The sequence below is a fragment of the Pelobates fuscus genome, chromosome 1, assembly GCF_036172605.1.
Source record: "Pelobates fuscus isolate aPelFus1 chromosome 1, aPelFus1.pri, whole genome shotgun sequence".
Taxonomy (NCBI): Eukaryota; Metazoa; Chordata; class Amphibia; order Anura; family Pelobatidae; genus Pelobates; species Pelobates fuscus.
In genome coordinates, this window is record NC_086317.1 from 105,997,637 (window position 1) to 106,024,735 (window position 27,099).

The window sequence follows — 27,099 nt, forward strand, 5'->3', positions numbered from 1 at the left end:
GTATCTAGTTGTAAACAAAAAAAGGCAAGTAGATGAACGCAAACTCTCAATACAACCTATAAAGAAAATGCTTATCGGTTTAATATTTAAAGGTATACTCCAGGCACCCAGATTACTACTGCCAATTGGAGTGGTATGCATGCCAACTCCAACTACCCTTAACCCTGCAAGTCTAATTATTGCAGTTTTCATAAACTACAATAATTACCTTGCAGGGTTAAGTCCTCCTCTAGTGGCTGTCTATCAGACAGCCACTAGAGGGACTTCCGTGTTCTTAGAACATGAAAAGTGTGTTATACGACGCTGGACGTCCTCACGCTATGTGTTTTCCTGGCACCGGAGAATCCACTTAAGTGTACTTTTAAAGAGGCTCCAATATATTTGGAAATACACAAAATAGGAAATAGGAAAGACACAAAATAGGAAAGCAAATTGTTCATAAACAGTTTCATAAACAATGTGAGGGTTTGGGGGGCAGAAGGATACTCATGGCACCATAACCAGTGCAGCAAGCTGTAGTGGTTATGGTGCTTTAAATGTTCAAGGAAGCCTGCATGTATTTCTCAGCCAAAAACACCTACCATGGTAATTTATTTTACGTTACATTTTACTTGCACAAAAAAACAATTAAAGAATGGCGCTACAATAATGTTCAAAACAACCTTCAAACAGATGTAATAAAATATTGTGCAAACAAAAAAGCAACACCTAAAGTGCATTAGCCCATACATATACACTCTTAAATACCAAACAATGAATTAAGGTGCGCACCTTAACTAGTTGTTTGTTACATTTTACTGGCAATCATGAAAACCAGCCCATAGTGGGTAGGCCTGAAATAGATAGTTAATAAATTCCTTAGAAACATAGCTTAATAATTCCGTTCAACCCACTGTATAAAACACACACATAGTTCACATATTATCTAGATATTGTAAAATGTTTACCGTATTTATATACTTTGGTCCTTTTATAGTTTCGTACGTTATCGTTTCTCAATATTCGCAAATCATTTTTTTTTTTGTATTTGTGCTGTAATTTTGCCATGTATTTCATTCAAGATTAATATTTGTTTTAAGAATTATGCTTTCCATTTCTTTCCACCGAGTTTGTGGAAAAAAAAGAAAGCAAATCTCGTTTCACAATGTCCCAGCGGATAATTGTGATGGGTGGACCCATTTGGCTGGTGTTATTAAACATATGACCTATTTGCAGAATCAGTAACACTGAATGCTAAATACTATATACTAAAGCAATTTCTTCACTAAATACTGAATTTTATTTTACTGAAACCTTAATTTCTAAATTTACCAAATCCAGTGAATTGTTAAAATGTAACGGTTCAAATTCAGTTCAATGCAGTTCAGTGTTTAATGATTAACTCCACGCCCCATTATTTCCTTTTATTTTAATCATTTATTGGATAACATTAACATTACATTTTAATTTGCCAGCTGTTCATATTAAATGTATATATTTTACTGTGCAAAAAATAACTGCAGATATTAACAAAGATTGGATAAATAGTCTTTTTGTGTTTTCCTTGCTTAAGTTTTATAATACACCTCATTTTCGGGTATGTAAAGTTCACATACACATTAGGGGATGAAAGCAGTACGATACCAACTAGATATATTATATAAAAAACTGTAATAGAGAAGTATAGTGTTACTACAAATACAGCTACCAGTTTTTTTCGATTAATTGAACCTCATTTTTATTTGTTTGCTTCAAATACAACTGTACTGGCACGACCTGACATAAGATGCAAATTCAAAATGTCTGATGATTTACTGCATGTGACCATACATTTTGTGTGCTGAGAATTATGGGAATTGTTTTTCTTGGCACACGTGCATAAACATCTTAAAAATATGGCGGATAACAAGTTTGTTCAACTGAGTAAATATCTCAATAGTGTTTACTAGAATGAGTGAGAGAGACATAGGTGTCAGTCTGCTCAGCCTTCTTTAATTAAAGGAACACTATAGTCGCCTAAATTACTTTAGCTAAATAAAGCAGTTTTAGTTCATAGATCATTCCCCTGCAATTTCACTGCTCAATTTACTGTCATTTAGGAGTTAAATCACTTTGTTTCTGTTTATGCAGCCCTAGCCACACCTCCCCTGGCTATGATTGACAGAGCCTGCAAGAAAAAAAAACTGGTTTCACTTTTAAACAGATGTAATTTACCTTAATTAATTGTATCTCAATCTCTAAATTGAACTTTAATCACATAAAGGAGGCTCTTTCAGGGTCTAGCAAGCTATTAACATAGCAGGGGATAAGAAGATCTTAACTAAACAGAACTTGCAATAAAGAAAGCCTAAATAGGGCTCTCTTTACAGGAAGTGTTTATGGAAGGCTGTGCAAGTCACATGCTGGGAGGTGTGACTAGGGTTCATAAACAAAGGGATTTAACTCCTAAATGGCAGAGGATTGAGCAGTGAGGCTGCAGGGGCATGTACTATACACCAAAACTGCTTCATTAAGCTGAAGTTGTTCATGTGACTATAGTGTCCCTTTAAGTAATTTTAAGACAACATCCAATCCTTTATGGAAACAGTCAGCTTGTAATTAGATTTTTACATTTTTTTTTAAGAGAATAAAATAGAAAATAGTTTCTCAACACACTAGGGATGAACTAAATTTCTGCCAAATAGCATAGACATGCACTTTTGCATCCTGTGAGCAATGCTTAGAAAAAAAATACTACACTATGCCCATTTGCACTTTTTCCATGCTCATAAAGAAAATCCACCAAACATACATTAACCTAATTGTGAAATCTGCTTACTCCACATTTTACCTCCTGTGGGAACACCATAAAGCAAAATAGAATTTTTCAAAGATCCTCGTAACCAACAGAAATTTATTCTCAAAACTTTTTCCAATTTACACGTGTTCCACTTCTGTCTTAAGTAGCATAAGCTGCCTGACGTTGAAAGGGTTAATACCCAAGGCTTCATCAAATAAAGAAAAAAATTACCATTCTATAACCAAAGACATTTGTGTATAATTGAATCCCATGCTTTGTTAATTGAATTGTAGAGTTTATTTCTAGCTGTCTGTTTGACATTAGCCATGGCATATGCACTCTGCCTTTCTTTCATCTTTATTTTATCACCTGCAAATGAATAATGTGATTAACTTATTTTATGATTCATTTTGCTGATATTTGTAATGCTACTAAGAAAATAGATAAACAAGTATTAGATATTTCTGGATTTCCTTTCAAGTATTTAATGCCTCAAGGACTAATGCCTACTTTGCTATGCCAATGACAGACAACCTTGGCACTGGCTTGTTTTCTGAACCACATTTCCTGTGGCAGATTGCCAGTATGTAACTCTGCTGTCACCATTAGCTAAATCTTAAAGGAGCACTATAGGGCCAGGAACACATGTATTCCTGACCCTATAGTGTTAAAACCAACATTTACATGACTTGTCCCCTGTTAACCCCTGAAGATGTAATAAAACTTCATAACCTCATTTCCAGCACAGCGCATGCCCGTCCCACGATCTGCCTCCTTGCTGACATTATCAGAATTTAGGATTTTTAGCGGATGGGAGGGGCCAAACGCTGATTTGGCCAATCTACACCTCCACATAGAGATGTATTAAATCAGTGCATCTCTATGCGGCAACACAATGCAGCACTTCCCCAAGAAGCACCTCTAGTAGCCATCTGAGGAGTGATCAGTCGAGGTAACCTTAGCTGTAATTTAAACACTGCCTTTTCTCTGAAAAGGCAGTGTTTACATGAAAATGCCTGCAGGGAATTATTCTACTCACCAGAACCAATACAATAAGCTGTAGTTGTTATGGTGAATATAGTGTCCCTTTAAAATGGACTTGTTACTTGTGAGATCTCTGTATTTTTTATAGAGCCCACCTGGTGACATGTCAGTTGCAGATAGAGCTTGGACAGAGAGATAATCATCAGTGTCACTAATTTTCTTTCATCAGTGCATAGCAAAAGAGGTTGATGAGATATAAATAGGAACATAGAATATGCAATATTCTATGTTTGAATCGTGTTAGTACTTTTGTTTTAAATAGTTTTTATTTCGTTGGTAACAGTCTAACCAGCATATAACAAGGGTGCAAGCTGTTGCACTGTAGCCTACGCAGAGGCTTATCACGGCAATTTTATGGTGAGCTCGCATGTGCCTTCGCAGAGGCTAGGTATTGCATCGCCATATAGCAGTAATCATCAACACAACATAAGCATATAAGTACAGATTTACGTATGTATTATTGTTTGTTACCCGAGGTATAGGCTTCTGGCTCATTGTTGTGTGTAGTGTGTCACCATCGTTGGTGCTGCATTGGTTGTGTATAGAGTTATTATGGTGTAAAGTGTGGGACGTGCCATTGTCTAAATAGCAGCCTGGTGTGTGCTATGCGTGCCGTGGCCATCTTCTGCACATGTGTATGTGGCCATGCCTGTGAGTCGTTCGCGTAATTGCTTACTGCAATGTAGGTGGCCCTGCATTTTTGGGGGGGTCGCGTCAGATGTGAGTATCGTTTGCTTGCCGTCTTTAGGTTACGCGTGATAAAGTAGTCAGAGGCTACTTGTCTATGTGGTCTATTCGCGTGTCGTGTTTTGCCCCCACCTTCTGGTAGGTCGTGGGTGAGGCCATCCGAGACTTCTGTCCCGGGGCCTAGTTTTGTGGTGTGTAGGTGTGAGCGCTTGTCGCATTCGTGTGGTCCGTAATCGCCAGGGATCCCTTTCCATATTTGTATGTCTCAGTGTCTGTGTGGGTCCCTTGTGAGGTATGTTCATGTGGGGTAAGGTTCGGGAATAGAGGGTGTAGAGATGTGAGGAGAGGGGGGGGTAGGAGTGTAGGGGGTGGGTGGTTGGGGAGGGAAAAGGAGGCGGGTGAATATCTCCACTGTCAGGTCGACATCCACTGCCCCAGACTCCGCCCCGGTTAGTCCTACCCCGTCAGCGCCCCAGTTGGTCACCTGCCGCATGTCCACCAGCCTGCTCCTCTCCGTGTCCGGGTGAGTTCAGGAGTGAAACGAAGTCATCTGAAGCGATGTATCTCAGCCAGTAAAACCATCTCTTTGTGTATTTATCTTTTGCCTTTGCAGTGGCTGCCTTCAATGTTAGTACTTTTGTGGCACTGCAGGTGCCTCCACAGATTTTCATGTGCATATGCATTGAGATGCCATGGGCATCGACTGCACATCAAAATAAGGCGGTGCTTATCCCAGTCAGAAGTACATTAAAGCTTTGCATTTTCCCAGGTTTTGCCTTTTTGACATTATTTACATTGCCTTACTCTTTTGTTTGCATTTCAGTGACATTCCAGGCTGTAGCATCGTGACAAGTTTATCTGTGACTTAGACAATTCAATTTTTGTGAACATTAGGCATATAACCCTTTGACACATGTTTTTCTGGATTTTTTATTTATTTTGTTATTCTGTCTCTCACTGTTATTATACACCTACCATTAAAATTATAGAGTGGTCATTTCTTTGTCAGTGGGCAAACCTTCAAAATCAGCAGGGGATCAAATACTTTTTCCCCTCACAGTATATCTGGTTAGCACAAATTAGGGGTAATCAGATGTTTTAGCAGACAGTACAGTGTTTGTGCTGATAGCACTGGTTGGCAAAAACTGATAATTTGGCTTTTTTTTTTAACTTCTACTTTTAATGCTTATTTTGTGAATCATTATGATAAATGCCTATGTAACAAGCTTTTCCTAGAGGAAAAAAAAAAGGAAATTGTATGACTTTTTCTTTCTTTTGTCCCCCCTCCCCCCCCCCTTTTTTTCTTCTTCTTTGTCACATGACTCCACAAAGTATATGATCTCAGAGCCACAAGCAAAAAATTAAATCTAAAAGAGTCTAATTCTATAGTCTTTTGTGTGTGTGTGTGTGTGTGTGTTGTTGTTGTTTTTTTTGTGTGGTGCTTTTAAGGGAGTTAATGAACAGTTTAAAACCATTCAGAACCATTTCTTTTATTTTTAGATCACTAAATCTATCAATGACATTGACAACAGCGGGTCTCATTTGGCCCAGTTCCAGTGCTAGTGGCCCTGATAATTACACATTTACTCTGAACTAGATTTCTAGTAGTAGATGACATCAGTTGATGGGGATGTGCTGTGATTTTCCTATGTTTGATAACACAATGGATTTGGATTTTGGTCTTCTATCTGTAGCAGTGCCAGACTGACAGCAGACTATATATTACTAATCATTGGTTTACAATTACAGCTTCTCTCTGCCTTCCTAGTCCAAGCACCACATTCAGCTATGCCCTTTGCTGTCTCACTGCATACAAACAGTGGTCCTGGCTTAGCTGTAAAATTTCAGTAATTTCCTGGTTTTACAGATATCACTGATCCTGAGGTGGTTTTCTTTTTTTCCAAGGCTATGGGAAATAACTTGTATTTTATATATTTTTTTATGTCTGCATCTTATTCGCATGAGGCATCATGATGTCACACACTTGTCTTTAGGGAGAATTAGCTCATTATTTCTATGGCTTTTGATATTTGTATTTTTTGTACTGTGAAAACCTTTTGTGCTTTTTATACTTTTTGTTCTTTTTAAACTTTGATTCTTCTTTTAACAAATTTCTCAAAAAGGCATCCAGACCACTTCTGCCCATTGGAGTGGTCTGGGTGCCATCTCCCACTACCCTTCACCCTGCAACTGTAAACCCTGCAACGGCAATATTTACCTTGCAGGGTTAACTCCTCCTCTAATGGCTGTCTACTAGAGGGCACATCCGGGTTTCTAGCACAGTGTTTCTATCACGCTATGTGAGGACCTCCAGCGTCGCTTTTCAATGCTTTCCTATGGGGAAGGTCTAATGCGCGTGCGCGGCATTGCACAATTGGTCTCCCCCGCCGGATGGCGTCAGCGGGGGAGGAGCGTGGGCGGACCCTGGACCAGCACCGAGGGACATCGGCGCTGGACTCCGGTAAGTCACTGAAGGAGTTTAAACCCCTTCAGCAACCTGCTTTTAAGTGATGCAAGCTATTCAATTGAATTTGCATTATTTTTTTAACCAGTATGAGCGTCTAATTGCAAAGGCTGCCCTTGGTCTATTTTGTTGCTCATTTTTTGTTGTCATTTTATATTCATTATTGATTTTACAGCAATATTCAAAGTAATCGGCATTTGATAGGTTTATTTTAGCCTTTCTTGGTGTAATTTGCATGCTAGGGAAACAGTGACATATCACCTTCTGTTGTGCAGAAACAGAGATTGCTGCTACTGATTCCTGCCAAACGAGTTTATGCTGTTGAAAGCAATGAACCATAAAATAGCCAATATGATTAATTATTGGCTTTTCTTTCATGGTTTGTCCAGCACAAACATCCTTAACCTAAAATTAACCCAAAACAATAACCCTCCATAGCTACATTTGCAAGCTCTGCATTGCAATCTTATTTTCTATGTCTTGCTTGTAGTATCAAGCAAATACTCCAGAAAGAATATAAAATGGGTGCCCTCATCTGGGAAAAATGGCCCATTCAGTGTTAACATTGCCTAACTTATCTATGCTTTCCCAAGTTTGGCGTATTGTGCTAGTTAGTAAGTCTGTGACCGTTTCATGTTAAAACAGGAAAGTGCTTCTCCAAATTGTGGCTTTAAAAAGCTGCAGTAAGAAAAGCTGTAGTGTTGCAGGTCTCCGTGCCTCCTGTAAAGCCAACCTTCAACCTGACTCCAAGCTCCATCCCCACCCTATATAGGTGGAGAACCATATTGCGGTGCTATATAACAAGCGAGGCATATACATCTCCCTTCTTCCAATAAGCAGGATTGCTGAAGCGTTCATGCTGGTGCTAATGTATGAGGGTAACATTTATAACAGAAGGACAGACGGTCTTAAAGATGCATGGTCCAAATCTGCTAAGAATGACTATCTAGGCATTTGGACCTGACAGGCCCCTGTTTGTGCAGTAGAGAAGGGATCCAGGCACTCCAATATCTTCAAATACGTTTATTGGAACAAATGAGACACAGCAACGTTTCAACCCCTAATAGGGTCTTTGTCAAGGTCCCTGTTTGTGTGAGATTCACGAAGTTCTATAATCTACTAAGTTAAAAATGAGACCCAATGGGGCCAAAGTTAGACACTTCAAAAATCATGATACTGTCTCCATACTCTTTGCAGAAATATGAAAAGATAATTTCAGTTATATATCCCACCCCTCACACATAACTCACAGGAAGGAGCTGTGCTTTCATTTGACAATATGTGTTCTTGTAAGGAGTGTACCCACCTGCTTTTATCGAGGTTGCTCTAGTGAAATACCCGATACACGTATGTGTCTGGAGCTGTTACCAGCTGGTAGCTCAATTCATATTTTTTTCTTAACAAAGCTGCCGGTAGGTATTTGGGACCTTCAGAGAGCACAATGAAAGAGCCTTTCAGAGGAGGTGTCAGCTAGTATGGAATATGGCCATCCTGCCACCAGGGGGAAGCATAACTTGGAGCATTCCTTTAGTGACCTTGGAATGTCCCTTTAAGCAAACATTTTTATTAAACTTCTTCATAGATATACTTCATTGTGAAGTTACTTTAACCTGATTTGAAATTCACTAGTTTAGTTGTTCTCAACCTGCTCCCTATAGTAATTAACTTTTCCATTTGACATATTTATATAATAACCTAGTGTGCCAAAGTTAACTAGTAAAACTCTGTTAATTTATAACTTTTTTTGTTTCATCCCCTTCACCTTTTTTCTCAAAATGTTGTAGATCATTTCTAGTTTTCTGCTCTCTAAAGCAGTGGAAAATTACTTCTTTTTCTCTCGAAGCAGACTCATTGATCAGCCCTGTCAGTTGCTAAGTAACAAAGTCCAAAAGCTAAGATTGATAATGCTATACCTACTACAACATTCGCATGACGCAAGGATCGTGACATATGATAAATAATACAATAGGGAACTCTGTAAAAGAGGCATTCTAGGATCATAATGAAACAATTTAACATTCTAATCTGAAATAATGGCATCTTGTATTTGAGATTGATTGTACAAATTAAATATGTCTCATTGAACATTCTCTACTAAAAAGTATTGTTTTAATCAAAATGTATCACTTTTCTTTCCATTTTGTAGGACATACAGTCACAGGAAAAAGAAAGTATGCCCTCTTTAAAGGGACACTGTAGTCACCAGAACAACTACAGCTTATTGAATTTGTTCTGGTGAGTAGAATCATTACCTTTAGGCTTTTTGCTGTAAGCACTGTCTTTTCAGAGAAAATGCAGTGTTTACATTACAGCCTAGTGATAACTTCACTGGCCACTCCTCAGATGACTGTTAGAGATCCTTCCTGGGTCATGGCTGCCTAAAATGCATCTGAACATTCAGTGTCTCCTCCCTCTGCATGCAGACACTGAACTTTCCTCATAGATTCAACAATTCAATTAATCTCTATGAGGAGATGCTGATTGGCCAGGGCTGTGTTTGAATTGTGCTGGCTCTGCCCCTGAATTGCCTCTTTGTCAGTCTCAGCCAATCCTATGGTGAAGCATTGTGATTGGATCAGGTTACCACTTCTGCTGATGTCAGCAGTCAGTGGGCAGGTCTAAAGGAACCAGGGACAAAGTAATCAGCTCCAGACTTGAATACAAGTAAGACTGGACTAGATGTAGGGAGGCATTTGGGGACCAGGGTGGCTAGATGGTGGTTTTAACCTTGTAGGGTCTGGAATACATGTTTGTGTTCCTGACCCTCTAGTGCTTCTTTAAATTTTATTGTTTAACATATCAGGACATAATAATAATCATTTTTCCTTAGACTTAGTAAGTCTTTAAATTAAGTAAATACAACCAACAACAGATGACATATTACACATGATTTATTTAACAAAAATAAAGCCAAAAAGGAGAAGCCATGTGTGAAAAACTTAGCACACCGTATGATTCAATAGCTTGTAGAACCACCTTTCGGAGCAATAAGTTGACTTTTTCATTTTCTGTATGAATTTCAGTCGTTGTGGAATAATTTTGGCCCATTCTTCTTTACAATGTTTCTTCAGTTTATTGTGGTTTTCTGGCATTTGTTTATGCACAACTCTCTTAAAGTTCCTGCCACAGCTTTTCAATCGTGTTAAGGTAGGGACTTTGTCTGGGCTATTGCAACACCACGATTCTTATCTTTTTTTAGTTGTTGTTTTGTTTTGTTGTAGATTTGATGGTGTGCTTAGGATTATTGTCCTATTGCATGAACCAATTTCGGCCAAGCTTTAGCTGTTGGACAGATGGGCTCTTTGGTATACAGAGGAGTTCATGGTCGACTCACTGACAGCAAGGTTCCCAGGTCCTGTGGCTGCAAAACAAGGCCAAATCATCAATCCTCGCTCACCGTGTTTGACAGTTGGTATGAGGTGTTTGTGCTGATAGGCTGTGTTTGTTCTTCGCCAAACGTGGCGCTATGTATTATGGCCAAACATTTCCACTTTAGTCTTGTCTGTCCAAAGGAGTCTTGTGATTTGTTCAAATGCAACTTTGCAAACCTAAGCCGTGCTGCCATGTTCTTTTTAGAGAGAATAATCTTTCTCCTGGCAACCTTTCCAAACAGACCATACTTGTTCAGTCTTTTTCATGAACCTTAACATTTAACAGGCTAATTTCAGGCCTGTGGAGTCTGAGATGTAATTCTTGTTTTGTTTTTTTTGTTGTTGCAATTTCTCTGAACATATCACGTTATGTCCTTGTGGTGAATTTGTTGGAACATCCTCTTCTGGGTAGACTAGCAACTGTTTTGAATGTTTTCCAATTTTAAATAATCTTTCTCACTGTTGAATGATAGACTTTTAAATTGCTTGGGAATGACCTTATAGCCCTTCCCAGTTTGATAGACAGCAACAAATGTTTCTCTAACATCATTGCTGAGGTCTTTCCCAATTGGCATTGTGCTAAAACACACCTGAATGCTGAATGCTCCAGACCAGCAAACTGCTAAAACGTTGGCTTTTATAGAAGCGGTCACACTTACTGATAATCAATTAATTAAGGGCATTTGTTTAGCAGCACCTGTCTGCTACTTACCCTCTTAATGCCTATGGAAGCAGTTTGGGTGTACTTAGTTTGTCACACATGGCTTCTCCGTTTTCACTTTATTTCTGTTACATAAATTATGACACGGTGTAATATGTCATGTGTTTTTCATCTGAGGTTATATTTACCTCATTTTAAAACCTGCTAAGGAACAGATGATTGTTATTATGTTCTGATATGTAAAACCATAGAATTCAAGAGTGTACTTTCCATTTCCCATGATTAGAGAGAGCATAAATTCGAGCTGCATAAAGCCATTCCTGAAATTTGCCTTTTCTTAAAATTTGTGTAGTTTTTAATAATCTCCAGGAGAGCCCTATCATTAAAGTCATTAACATTATTAACAGTCATCATAAATAGAGCTCTCTAGGGAGAGTGTTGTCAGACTTAACCTCCCCCCTATTGTTTGATAACTACAACTCCCTTTACTACCTGCCAGCTTAATGCGGGATGTGGGATTTGCCTCCTAACAGCTGCTGGGTGGTTACAGTTCAGCATCTTTGGAGTGTATATATACTCAATCACTGCAGCTGTACTTTTCAGACATACTAACATTACGACTGGCTAGCCAGAAATAAAGGTCATCCGTGAAGGACAGAGAAGTAATTTAAGTGTTAGAAATTGCTTACTATGGCATTTATCATAAACCAAAAAAATCACATTTGATGATAACCATTTTCTGTTGTGTTTGTGATGTGTGTTATTACTTTTTCTTTATTTAGTTTATTTGTAAATAAATGTGTTAGTATTACAGCATTTTGGTGGATCTTGCATCTTATTTCATGTAAAGATAATAAATAGATGCATCTAGTATACAGACTGCAAATAAATAATACAAGCAACCGATTAGACAGTATATTAGATTACTCCTCCTGTCTTTCTGGTTCCTGACTCCAAGACTATGAAAATATTTACAATACGGGAAAAGGAGAAAAAGGGGGTTAGGTGGTGGGAGAAGACCACCACCGCTGTCCTAAAAGGTTACAGGAGGTATAAGGGGCTTAACCCCAAATACTAATAGCAAAAAAACAGAGAGAGTGGGGTAGAGAATCCACCTGCATTAAGCAGGTGGAAAAACAAAACCACTGAACTATACCTCCTAGAGTCAAATGTCACATAAATAGGGTAAATAAAAATGCTAAATACACCAAAATAGTGTGTATAAATCGCGATAAAGTGGATGCCAACACTGATAAAAACTTGGGCAGGCTAGACCTACAAAGAACCTTCAATGAGAATGAGATAAAGGTAAGTAAATAGTATTAATCTTAAGTTAATCACTGTAAAATCACCTTAAAAAAGTCTCAGTATAAAGGTAACAGAATAGGTAAGTCTAGAAAAAAAAGCATAGATGGGATAATAAGTATCTATCTGTCAGTGGTTGTGGTGCCGTCAGTAAAGAGACGGTATGACTGGAAAAGTGAAAAAGGGCATATGTACTAAGTCCTAAGGAATCTTGGAAAACAAAGGAGAGGCTTCCCTATAACATAAAGGACAGAAGGATAAGAAAATCCTAGTAATAATTGTATAACACTAGAGGTAAGGGGTGAGAAAAATCCCTAATGCATATAACAATAGGGATAACACATCCAATAGGATAGTAAGTAGATAGAATATCCAATAGTGTAGTAAGAGGTAGAATAAACAGAAAAGGAATAATCTATCCTTATAAAAGGGAGGAACCAAACCAGAGATAAGGACCTAGTATGCCCTAAATTAACGGTCTGAATCCACCACTACTGACTGCTGCTTCAAGGCAGCCTAACGAAATCCCTCAAATCTTAAATCTTAAGACGCATGGATAGCGTCATAAGAGCCCAAGTGGTAAAAAAGAAAAAAGTAAACTAATTACTGAAGATTGGCAGATTGGCGGACCAATCTGGGACGGTGGGCGTGGTAACTCCGGTCTCCATGTCCAGAGCCGAGAGAGGAGGTAAGTAAGGGAGGGGAGAGGGATCAAACTTGGTCACTGCTAAACGAAAGAGAAGATTTTGTTAGAACAGAACAAAGTTTGTAAAAACAAAATATAATTAAACTATAAAATAAATGAATATATTATTGGAATTTAAGAAGGAGTATTGTTGAAAATAAATTAATATCAATTCCAGCCCGAAAAAAAAAAACGGGTGTTACATTCATTTTAAGTAACATGGTAGCTTAAGGATTCCATAATTGTAGCAAAAACTTACTTTTATTTTGATACTTGAATGAGTTTGTAACTCACAAGGTTTATCAACCATAAAGAGAATGTGGAATAATGTGAGTTGAGAAAAAGTTATAATAGCTAAAAAGTTAAGATTTACATTAAGCAGTGACAGAAAAAGAGGACCTTATATTCAAATGCCAGGTTAAAGGTTGTTACCATAAAATGTATACTGGAAAAGATCACTATACTAGGTAGAAAGGCCAATTAAAGAGATGAATATAATGAATGGATGGATATAGGTGTAAAGATGGACTGATTACAAGGGGAAAAGAGTACAAAAAAGGGGATGAATAAGGAACAGGGATAAATAAGAAACAATTATCTGCAGATCAAATATTAGGGGGAAAAGGAGAAGCCTTCATGTAAACCTCTTGGGTTCAGGGTGTTCAGTTTGTAAATCCATCTACATTCTCTTTGGCGTAGAATTTTATCAAAGTCACCCCGTCTTTGTTCCGGTTTTACGCAGGTGGATTCTCTACTCCACTCTCTCTGATTTTTTGCTAGATTTACAATACCTTTGTCATCTTAGTCTGTTTATAACCGCATATCCCTGTCCTTGTGTGTGAATTATCTAATGTGCCATCAACTAAGTCTACAGCAAATGCAAATGAAGCTCTGTGTGTTGAATAGACGAGGGTAATAAGAAAATAGACAGTGATTTATTGCTAATAAAAAATGTTTTTACTTGAAGCAATCTGTCGGCTGCACATATAATCGACACAGTTTTTCTACTACAGTGGGATAATACATATCTTTCCCAAAATTCATTTATTTTTTCAGTGTACTGGTTAAACATATGTGGTTAAACCTTTACTAGATTAATTTTATTCAGCTATTGTTTCATTTTTCTTGCCCACATATGGGAAGAAAAGATACAAAAAAGCTGAGACATTTGTTACACAATATTGCTATTTTTTGTGAACTCATATTGCCTTAATAACTATCTCCACAGAGTCCTGCTATTACTATTGATTATTCAATAGACACACTTACTATTTACACTTTTAACCTCAGGTGGCGGTTATTCTCGCAGTGATTCAGTGGTTATGGTACACATATCCGGTCTCATCGTTTAAAATTTGAGTTATTCACCAGTGTAAGCTGGAGTTTATCTATTAAGTTACTTTTGAAAATTAATAAGAAAATAGGACTATCATATCTCCCCCTGTCTCGTCTTTCCTCCAAGCTATACATGTTAAGATCCTTTAACCTTTCCTGGTTCTGGTTCCTGGTTCTTTCTATAATCCTTGACTTTTTGGCCTGTCTTATTGTACTTGTCTCATGCTGTATCCCAGACCTTGACTTGTCTCAGACTATTCTATTTTGACTTTCATATTATTTCATATAAGGAACATGTCAGTGTCAAGTACTGCTAAGATTAATTTGTTGCTTGAATTTTGCCTTGTATTTAAAGGGATATCTTCAAACAAGAAACGTATGCTTAACACACAAATGACCCTGATATGAGTATAGATATTTTTAATGAATGTCCAAGGTAACTACTCTTGGATTTTTTTTTTTGATTTTTTTTTTAATTATTTTTTTTGTTGTGCATGAGGTAACAAAACATCTTACAATGCCACAACAGCGTATGTAAGCACAAAAATAACATGGTTTTTCACATATGGGGCATTAAAGTAGTGGCACATTTTAGCTGTAGATATAGACAGGCTACGCATACACGTATAATTGTAGGTCACAACAGTTAAAAAAAAAAAGTAAAAGGCTAAACGTGCAAGACGTGGTGTATAGTAAGGTAGGTAGAATAACTGAGTGTCGTGATAGTAGGAAACAGGCTAGGGCCATTAGTTTACTTCAAAAGATCAGCTTAGTAGCAATGAGTTAGATGATATATATCTATGCTTAGGAAGGTCAGAATTTTTTTTATTAATTATGGTAAGCATAATACTGCAGTGTGCAGTCAAACAAATGTATGTGACACAGCATAGTGTACAACTGACAGGTAGTATGTTATAACAAATAGGCATGGATATAGCATGAATGGCAATAGTGCTGCTCATGTTATAGAGATTAAACATTTATCGCAATACAGTAACCTATCCATTAGTATGTGCGTTCAGATGCTGAGTAATACAAAGGTATAATCATGCGAGGCAAACTTCTCAGAACAATATATACTGGCTATCAGCGATACTGTCTATACATGAGGAGGATTAAGTATACATATGGAAAGCACAGTGCATATAAAAACAGAAAGAAAACAGATTAAACAAAAATAGGGTATATGCATCAGGAGTAACTATAAATATGAGTGACCCCTCGGAGGCCCCTAAGACCCTTCATTTGTGAGTCCCACTCATGCAAGACAAAAAGACAGAAAACTTCTGAGTCTGTTGCGGGTGCAGTTGGAACAACTTGCCAGGAGTGGGAAAGTCCTCAACTCATCTTTGGAGCTAGCCAATTCCCTGTTGGAGCCAGACTATTTTTTGCCATGAGAGTCCCGGTGTCAGGCCCAGCAGCCCGCAGGAGTGGATGCAGGTAAGCTCAGAGTAGCATTCAGCAGGACATCTGCTCGATATTATCAGTAGCCAGTCAGCTCTGATATGGGAGATCTGCCGCCTCTCCCGCCCAGAGCCTGTGGCTGCACCTTCTGATCGGGCATTTCTCTTGTGAAAGTCCACTTGTTTGGTGTCTTCATGGGCACTGTTTTGTACCTGACCGCCTAATGAGCGATATGTGTCGATTAGTAGCTTTTATCTGCTGATATTTAGCAATATTTGCAGGTTTTTGCAGGAGCTGCAGTGTCTGAGGTCTGCTTTGTTCAGCGGTCAGGCCCCGGCCCCCTACTCTTGGATTTTATCTAAGGAATATCACAACTTGAGACCACTAAGTCCATCATTGGTTTAGTGAATCAATTTGTGGAGTTGCTTTCATTACTGATGTCTACTTCTAGTCATTACTTGTGACAAGAACTGTTCTGATCCACCATGCACTATATAGAGCATTCTTAAATCCTCCAAATGGTGCAATAATACTGAATACAGGAAGAGCGGAATAGAAAGTAATAATGAGCCTTAGAATGGTTGGATATAACATACATAAGCACCTCAGTGAGATAATCGGAATGAAGTCATGGTCAAGGGACAGCCATATGCAAGTATAGTCTGGTCACAAATATCAGAACACCGATGCATCATGGAATAAGCCTGGTCAGTTACAGGATCAATGAAAACAATTCATGGCTTGCTAGAGGGCAAGAAACCAGCATATGACAACGAGCCTAAGGTGAATTCAGCTTTTATTGCATGAGGTTTGGTTGTAATACAATTGTAATTGGCAAAATAGAATTCTGCACAGCTATTAGAGATAACAAAGCTATGAGAAGAAGAACCAACTGAGCAGGCAGCATCTGAAGTGCTCCCAGAGGTTAACAGTGGGCAGAATCCTGACAAGCAGGAAATTAATTAGAAAATGTACAAATATAGTGTAATGTAGCGTCAGAGAGAAAGAGTCTGAAAAATGGAAAATAGAACAGAATTCCACTGAACCTAGTCACTGAATAATTTTATTCCAAGGCTGAGTTTGAAAATGGCATGATGTGTTTTGCTTCATCAACACTTATTCATATTATGTAAAATGATGTTCGCTATATAATAATGGCTCAATTAGCCTGCCCTTCGGTGGGTCTCCGCTCAGATCTCAAGCTAGTTTTAGCTCATCCAGTGCCATTACAGAGACAACATATCTTAAGCATATCAGACTGGTCCCACACGTAAGGGCAGTACAGATCCGAAATGCCAGCAAGTTCCCTTTGCATGAGAGATACAGCAACCCCAGACGATTGTTTCAACCTTGTAAGGTATCACCAGTAAGTTTAATTATAATATATTATACATAGGTAAATAGGAAATAAGTGTATGTGTGTGTGTGTGTATATATATATGTGTGTGTGTGTATATATATATAATATAAATCGAAAAAAAATTATGAAAAAACTAATAAAAACGCTAAATTTGCCCAGCGTTTGTGAATAAATGGCTACTACAAAAGACTGGAAATACCCTATTTTTAATACCCTGGGTCGTCTACATTTGAAAATTGTATGCCATGATGTGTGTTTATTTCACATTCCTGGGCTACCATATGGTCTCAAAAAGCCCAAACAGACCCAGCAAACCAATCTGGCAAACTGAATTGGGCAATCCCTATATTGATCCTGTAACTTTCCAAAACACCATAAAACCTTTTACATAGGGGGTATTGTTATACTCGGGAAACTTCGCTGAACACAAATATGAGTGTTTCAAACAGTAAAAATTGTCACGACGATAAAATCACCAGTAAAACTGCAGTTTTTGTGTAAAAAAAAAAATGCAAAAAAACAAATAAAAACGCTACCTTTGGCCAGAATTTGTGACTAAGTAGCTACTACAAAAGACTAGACATACCCTATTTTGAATACCCTGGGTTGTCTACTTTTACAAATGGTATGCCATGATGGGGTTAATTGTCATTCCTGGGCTGCTATACGGTCTCAAAGGCAACATAGGCCCAGCAAATTTCAATGTGCAAACATGGAAAAGGGGTAAGCCCTACATTTGACCCCTGTAAGTTTGCAAGAACCTATAAAACCTGTACATTGGCACTGTTGTACTCTGGAGATGTTGCTGAACACATATTGGGGTGTTCTTTGTCAGTAACACATAACAGAAACTGAGGATCCATGCCTAAAGTACAATGTGAGAGAAAAATGACTACCGTATATACTCGAGTATAAGCCGACCCGAATATAAGCCGAGGCCCCTAATTTTACCCCAAAAAACTGGGAAAACGTATTGACTCGAGTATAAGACTAGGGTGGGAAATGCAGCAGCTACTGGTAAATTTCTAAATTAAATTAGATCCTAAAAAAATTATATTAATTGAATATGTATTTACAGTGTGTGTGTATAATGAATGCAGTGTGTATATAATGAATGCAGTACAGTGTGTGTGTGATGCAGAGCATTGGTGGCGGGGTGGGCATTTTTTTATTATTATTAAATTATTATTATTTTGATTGTTCAGTTTATTGTTTATTTTCAATGGAGAAATACATCTCTTTACAAAATAGCTTTTGAAAAATACAAGGAATACAGGTACTATAAAACAAAGGAAAACTCCAGTCATGAGACGATAATGTACATCATGCATAAGCAACAGTCTAATCTTAAGGTTAGGGGGAACTAGAGTTAACACTTGAGTGCCACAGATGTGCCCAACTTACACCCAGCACTCGAAGGGTTAAAATTAAAAATCACTAACAGGGTCAGAGGGGGAAAAAAATAAAATCCAAGTTATCCATCTCTCAAAAAAAACAGTAATTACTATAAACAAATGGAACAAAGACATTGCGGTGTAAACATAAGTCTAGACAAACTTTGTGCCTGGCAATATTGCGCTAAAATTCAAATAAAACAACTGGACAATAACTTGTGTGGTTGTTTGTGTATACCTGCATACCGGAGTGTGATGCTATGAGGGGAGACTAAGGATATAGAAGCAAAGGTGATTTGCTCAGGCCTGGGGAGAACTATTTGCTCAGGCTAGGGAGAAAAAAAAAAAACACCCAAACATTTCCCAATAAGTCTTATTTTATTATAATAAAGTCTTATTTTATTATTATTATTTTTTATTAATATTTTTTTATTTTTTCGTCCCCCCTCCCTTCTTGTTAGCTGGCCAGGGAGGGGGGCTCTCACTCCCTGGTGGTCCAGTGGATGGGCTGTAGGAGGGGGCTGTCAGGAAGCTGTAACTTACCTTCACCGCAGCTCCTGTCAGCTCCCTTCTCTCTTCTCCGGTGCGTGCAGCTCCCAGGTCAGCTCCTTCTGCAACTCTCGCGGCCGCGCGGAGCGTTGCCACGGTAACCCGTGGCAACGCTCTGACCCCGCGGCTCTCGCGAGAGTTGCAGAGGGAGCTGACCTGGGAGCTGCACGCACCGGAGAAGAGAGAAGGGAGCTGACAGGAGCTGCGGTGAAGGTAAGTTACAGCTTCCTGCCAGCCCCCGGTCCTTGTCTGTATTATGGCAATGTAAATTGCCATAATACAGACAATAACTCGAGTATAAGACGAGTGGGGGTTTTTCAGCACAAAAAATGTGCTGAAAAACTCGTCTTATACTCGAGTATATACGGTACCTAAAAGTTTGACAAAGACTGGTGGTAGAATTAGTGCATGGGAAGTGTTAAAATACCACCATTTAAAATATCCTAGGGTGTCTATTTTTCAAAAATATATGGTTTGATGGGGGTAAATTACATTGGCCGGCTTCAAAAATGTCCCAAATAGGACATGGATGCATGATGACCAGCTGTGAAAATTCCAAGTTGGAAAACCCTCCAAATAAGGTCTTTTAGCCCCCAGAGAACCCGACACACACCTGTACATGGGTAGTATCACTGTACTTAGGAGATGTTGCTGAACACATATTGGGGTGTTCTTTGGCAGTAACCCTTAATGTTCTCCGTACATGTATTCTGAAATTGCTAGGTGTGTCAAAAAAATCACCAATTATTTTTTTTTAATTTGGCATAGATTGGTGGTAAAATGGTTGCATGAAAAGAGTCAAAATACCCCAAGTTTAATACCTTAGGTTGTCTTCTTTAAAAAAAAATATATACATGTGAAGGGTTATTCAGGGATTTTTGACAGATATCAGTGTTACAATGTGACTTAATTTTGAAAAAATGTAAAATGGTTTGGAAATAGCAAAGTGCTACTTGTACTTATTGCCCTATAACTTTCCAAAAAAATAGCTAAGAACATGTTTTTCTAAACTCAGGACAAACTTTAGAAACTGTTTAGCACATCTGTTTTTTGGCGGTTGTAGATGCAAAATAAATTTTGGGGGTCAAAGTGTGTTTTTTTTTTTAATTTTTTCACCATATTTGATAAAAAAAATTTAGAGTAAATTATATGATATGATGAAAATAATGGTATCTTTAGAAAGACCATTTAATGGCGAGAAAAACAGTATATAATATGTGTGGGTACAGTAAATGAGTAAGAGGAAAATTACAGCTAAACACAAACAGTGCAAAAAAAAAAAACAGCCCTGGTCCCAAACGGTAAGAAAATTGAAAAGTGGTCTAGTCACTAAGGGGTTAAAGGAACACTATAGGGTCAGGAACCCCAACATGTATTTTTAACAATGTGGTGTTAAAAAACACACCTAGGCACCCCCTTGCCACCCTAAATATAGTAAACTCTTACTTCTATTCAAGTCTGCAGCTGCTGTCTATGCCCCTGATCTGCCTGCATGCCTGACATCTTCAGAAGTGATTCTGTGTGCCAATCACAATGCTTTCCTATAGGATTGGCTGAGACTGTGAAGAAGGCAGATCAGGGGCAGAGCCAGCACAAGTCAAACACAGCCCTGGCAAATTAGCATCTCCTCAGAGAGATGAATTGAATCTATGAGGAAAGTTCAGTGTCTGCATACAGAGGGTGGAGACACTGAATGGCAGTATTGCTCACTGTGCAGCACTGCCCCAGAAAGCACCTCTAGTAGCAATATGAGCGGCCAGTGAAGTTATCACTATGGCAGTAATGTAAACACACAAACAGCTCATTTACAAATTTCAAGAATTTAACATGCAGTCATAGCCAGTTCCTATATCCAAAACTAAACATTTGGTAGCCATCTGAATATGCCAGAGAATCATGTGGTGTCCATAAAAAATAGTCTACTAAAAAGTTCATATTCTGAAAAGAAACCTATCAACTTTAATACCTTCAAAAGTTGTGTTATGCTCAAGATCTGTCTTCCATATGGAAGGTGCTGTGTTTTATGAACTAATTCTGACAGCAGCATTTCATTGCACATATTACTGCCGGTTAAAAACCACCACCTACCACTAGTTATACCCTCAGAAAATAGCATGGGGAAAAATAAATTCTATTAGGTCCATTGTAATGAGTTTCAGTGCATTTTCTAAAATATTGAAAAAAACTGCACATAAGTAAACCGGAATGATAGAAAGTACAGAGTAAAATCTCCTCCTAATTCTATGACCCCTTTACATGTCCCATTAAGCATAAAAATGAAAGGTAAATAAGCTTGAAATCCTCACTAAGCATGTGCGAACTGTCTAGCTAACAAGAAATGGCCCTTTCATGGCTGCAGTAGAATACAATACTTGAGATATTAAAGGAACAATATAGCTGTCTACTGTAGATATTCAAGGAACAATATAGCATTATGAATGTAAATGTGTATTCCTAACGCTATAGTGTCCTAGTAACTATTTAGGTGACCAGTCAACCCCCACGCTATGCTGCTCTGTATGCGTCTGGCCTGCCTCCCATCAAGATTGATGATCTCAACCAATCCAATGTTTTCTCATAGGGACGCATTGTGAGGCTAATGCAAATGTGTGGCAAAATGCCACTCTGCACCAATCCGTCTCTATGAGCTCTCATCTAATTCTGCGCAAGTACCTCTGGTGGCTTAAGTATGGCATCCATTAGAGGCCATAAACTCTGCAATGTAAACATTGCCGTCCCTTTAATAAAATTTAAATAGCTGTGCACTACACTAACCCTGCCCTCCCCCAGATCCCCTGTACACACAGAGGAAATCTGTGACTGGTTCTCAGTAACATAAAAAATGAGTTGGCGTAGAGGGCATGTTTTTGACCACTTCCCACTCTGCTTAATAGGGCTCTCTAAAAACTCTCCGTAAAATTGATTTAGGTATATAGTCCCTGTTTTATTGGAGACCTCCTGGGAGATCAAAAATGCAATCTAATGTATGGTTAAGTGTGACGTGATTCACCAGATACTGATTTCTTCTTAGATATTGGTGTTATTTGGTCTGTTAAATTGTAAAACCACCGATGTAGGAAAAAACGCAAATACCACAGAAAGAAAATGGATGCCACTATAAACAGGCCACCTTAAATACATCTCGTAATCCGCAAAACATAATTTGCAGAGTCCCAATAAATATTGTTTATAAAAGAAAAGCATTTTAAAACATTAAATCATCAACTAATATAATTTACCAGAACTAAAAAATAATGTGTTGAAAAGGTAATTTGCTTTTTATCACACTCCAGTAACTATTAGTGTACATGTTTTACTGCAACTAATATAAAAGTCACTATTTTCCGTATATCTATCACTGACTACTATATATGCATGTAGAAGAACATAAACTCTAGGTGTAAAGATGTATGCACCACTGCAAATACTTGAAAATTGCTCTCTTTTCCATGGTATATAGTAGCATTATAACGTACTGTTGACAAGGATGCAGACTTGATACAAAGTACAAAAATCTCTCAAATACATAATTTTATTAAAGACTGCTTAAAATTGTTTTTTTTCTAAATAGTTCTGCATTTTACATTTTGACAAGAAATTCTGAAATTAAAATAATGAAATAAAAGAAAATTGAAATCATGTATATAAGTTTAATCATTTTTAAAGTGCTGTAAAGTTGGGTGGAATGTAAAATAAAATATTGTCTGTAATACAGTGTACAGGAAATCAAAGAGTTTACTGAGTGCTGAGATTTATTTATATCCCACTGTGAACATGTTTTATGCTGTGCAAGGCACTGTGTGTATAAATAACACCTCGGTACTTTTCTTATCTCAATGTGAACTTCATTGTTGTAGATACTGTTGTAAATATATTAACTAATTCCTAAAAATAGTTAAAGGGACACAATAGGCACCCAGACGACTTCATCTCGTTGAAGTGGTCTGGGTGAAGTGTCCCTGTACCTTAAACCTGCAATGTGAAACGCCTCCTTCTCCGTAACAGAGTTTAACTTTGTGAAACGATGTTGAACAAGCTTTGCACGAGGATGTCTTAACGTCTTTGAATTACCCATAAAAAAGCATTGATTTAATGCTTTCCAATGTGGAAGCTTTATTGTTCGCAAGGTGCTTGCTGCACATGCATTTGTTTCCACCATCGGCATGACGTCGCAAAAAGAGGAGACCTAGCCATCGCCAAGGGAGACTTGGGGCTGGAAAGAGGGGAGTTAACAACGGATTTTTAACCTGGGTCAGACCTAAAGAATGAGGGACAGGGACATTAGCGTTATAGTGTTATCATCTTATCTATCAAATGCGCAACAGAAACAATTGGATCGGTCAGGGTCATTATAGTGTCGTCAGCATACATACACAACTTCAGTTCTTTAGAGGCTGTTGTAATCCCCTTAATACCAGTATTTGCCCTTATTCTTATTGCTCGAGACTCCATAGATGGTATATATAGCATTGGTGAAAGAGGGCAACATTGGTGGGTGCCATTACCTAACAAAAAAGAATCGGAACATAGATCTATTCCCACCACCCTAGCCATTGGTTCTTGATATATAGTTTTAATTACTGCCCTCATCCAACCACCAAAACACATAGAATCCAGCACCCCAAACATATATCCCAATCTGACCCTGTCAAAAGCCTTTTCTGCATCTAATGACCGGGTTAGAATGGGATTCCCCAATCGCTCTCCCCAATCCAATATATTAATCAGATGTCTTGAATTAGTGCTTGACTGTCTAGTGGGAACAAAACCAATCTGGTGTTCATGAACCAAGCTAGGATAAAGTATTTTTCCCTGTCTGACAAAACTGACAAAAACAGCGTAGAATCTACATTTATTAGATTGGTAATTCTCAAGTTCTTGAGGGTCCTTATCCCTTTTTAAGATCAGTAATATATTAGCATATAAAATTTCTTGTGGCCCGAAACCATTTTCCACACTCTCATTAAAAGCATTTACTAGATGTGCCGATAATATATCCCTATAAACCTTATAAAATCTATTAGTCAGACCATCTGGGCCAGGGGTTTTTAAATTTTCAAATTTTTCAATGACCTGATTAAATTCTGCTTTAGAAAGAGGAACATTCATGATGTTGTTTTGTTCCTGTGTTATTTTAGGAAATTCTATGTCCTTTAAATTTTTGGATATATGATGTACCTCAGGTTGTTTTGGTATATTATATAGCTCTTCATAATAGGTTTGAAAAGTTTTGGCTATAGTTTCTGGGTTTCTGTATATTGTCTGATCTTTTTTGATGTTATCCTGTTTTTCCCTCCTTTCCTTTTAAGCTTATTATTTAACCATTTCGTTATTTTGTTGTTCTCATGGTAAAAATTCATTTAATTTTTTTCTAAATTTTTATTCATTCATTCAATTTCTATTTTGTTAATTTTATCTTTAAGATAATTTAATTGTTTTATTGTTTCACTAGTTAAATGTTTTTTTTATTATTTTTAGATAACGTATAATGTTCTATACATAGCTCTTCCCTCGAGGCTCCTTTTTCTCTTTGAATTTTACTTTTAAGTTTTATCAAATATCCTCTTACTAGAGCTTTAAAAGCACACCAGATCATTGCATAAGACATTCCTTCAGTTTTATTTTCTTTGACATACAGTTCTAGTAAGTTTCTAATATATTTTTAATCTTCCATTCTGGAGAGGATATCATCATCCACACGCCAAGTATTAAAAGGTTTATATTTTTTTAATCTTTTATATCAAACAAATTATAGCCATGATCCGCCCATGGATTCTCCTTTATTATAATTTTCTGGATTTGTTCTACTAAACTATTCTCTCCCAAAACCAGATAAATTCTAGATAACGAATGGTGTACTCTAGAACGATGTGTAAATTTGTTTTCTTTTACGTGATAGACTCGGCATATATCCAACAAGTTCTCTCTGATAATATTTCTTAAAATGCTAGATTGTTTCTTTAATTGATTACTTATTTTTCTGTTATCTTTAGTTTTTTTTTTTTATCTAATACAGTACGGGACACAATTAAATTCCCTTGTAATAACTAACATTCCCATTTTAACTTTTTCTACTCTATCCATTATCTTTTTTTAGATACTTTGTTGGTGGTGATATATTTGGCAGATAGAGGTTTACAAAAGTGTATTTGATGTCTATCTTACAAACTCGGATTTGATATCTTCCTTCGTTATCTACCTCTGTGTATATTATCTCTTTATTAAGCCATTTTGAGAAGATTATAGCAACTCCTCTCTTTTTTTTTTTTCCTCTCAAGAGATGCTTGTATAACTTCTTCATACATCTCATATCTCCATCTAATTTTCTCTTCCCTTTTCCAGTGAGTCTCTTGTGTTATGGCAATATCTATCCGTTCCTTTCTGAGTAACTCATATAGAAGTTTCCATTTAAATGGGGTATTCAAACCCTGTATATTTATAGAGATACACTTCAGAATTCTATCTTTCTCATTTACTCCGTATCTCATTCTCAGCTCTCCTCACAGGATCAACACAAAAAACTTCTACACAACACAAAAGTTCCTCTAAAGAAAGGGAAAATCACATACATTCTCACTTAAAAAGGGGGGGCCTCCATCCCTCTTTTAATGTATTCCTTGACATAATTCTTCATAATGTCAAAAGCTGAGATCTACTAAGTGATCTCCAAGCAGGGGAATTTAAGAGGTTGACCTGAGCCAGTGACTTCCATAATAAATATTCATTTATCCCTTGTTGCCAGTTCTGGCCATTAAAGCATATGTAAGAACTGTAGCTAAGGATATAGAGGTTTAGACACTGAATGCCAACCTAGAGAGGAGCATAAAGAAAGGGCTTACCACTTAAATAAAATTATAATTTTCCTTTAAAATAAACGCACCCATTTTGACGAAAGAATATAATTTATCTAACACTATTATATATTACCTGTAAAATTGTGTGCTTATTATCTTTTGTTTATATATAATTTGCTCTCTTATCTCACCCCCTTTGAATTTCATCCACCTAAAAATTGCTTTCTCGCTTTCCTTTCCATATCTCATGTAAACTAAAAGTGCTATATATTTTGTGGTAATATATAAAAATTGTACTATAACGTAACTCCAAAATAGAAAATGTGCTATCACCAAGAGTGTGCCTCACTCACTCAGCAATAAATACAATAAAGAAGTGAATTAGCTAATATGGCTTAAAAAGCAACATAAGCTAAAATGGTGGGATAGCACATATAGTAGCAACGTACAGAAAAGAGGATACAACCTTTATAACTGGACATGATCTTGAGCAGATCTAAAGGGTAATAAATAATATATGGTGAAGTATGTATGAAAAGAAAAATAATATCCAGGAGGTAGAGAACTTACAAAAGGTATTGATGGTCTGCGCTTATCTCCCTTTAAGGGTGTCTGTTTGTAGGAACGAAAATTCTCTTCAAATATGAGATCCTCAAATGGATAGAAAGAGAAATATACAAAGAATAATACTGTTTAAAATATTATACATTTATTGCACTGATTACACTTACATTCAGGTCGCAATCAGCAAGCATATTTCCACTAACAAGTGGACCAAGATGACAAGATGGATCTATGCTGAAGGTGGAACGCTGGCTGATCGCACCATATAAAGTGCTGAAAAAATATATATAAATAAAAAATACAAATACAATAGTAAAACAAAATAGTAAATAAAAGTCCTTTTCAATACTCAATCCAACGCGTTTCGTCAGAAGTCATTGACGAAACGCGTTGGATGTAACCGCCAATTCAGACTTTAGTGAATAATCCGCTTATTCTATAATTAGTTTCACTTATTTGTTTTTCTCTTTGGATTAATTTAATTATTTCATTATTTCAGGTCTAACAGGAAAAATACTAAATGAGATTCTGAGTGCAGGTTTTGATATCTCCGCAATGCAAATGGTAAGTTTATAGAAAAATCATGTTTAAATAATGCATTTAGGATTAAGTATAGAAGCATCCTTGCTTATTACTATTGCATATATTAAAATAATGTTGTTGCTGTATGTTTGCTGGAAAAAGCACTGTTTGCACTTAGTAATTTAAAGGAAGACTCTAACTT

At 37.2% G+C, this 27,099-nt stretch overlaps 1 protein-coding gene across 1 annotated transcript in view; it reads left to right on the forward strand.

Annotated features, from left to right (window-relative positions):
- Positions 1–27,099, forward strand: part of NME7 (NME/NM23 family member 7) — a 252,898-nt gene that overhangs the window by 133,515 nt on the left and 92,284 nt on the right. Inside the window, exon 8 of the mRNA XM_063450152.1 lies at positions 26,875–26,939. Coding sequence (XP_063306222.1) covers positions 26,875–26,939 — 65 coding nt within the window. The remainder of the gene's footprint in view (positions 1–26,874; positions 26,940–27,099) is intronic.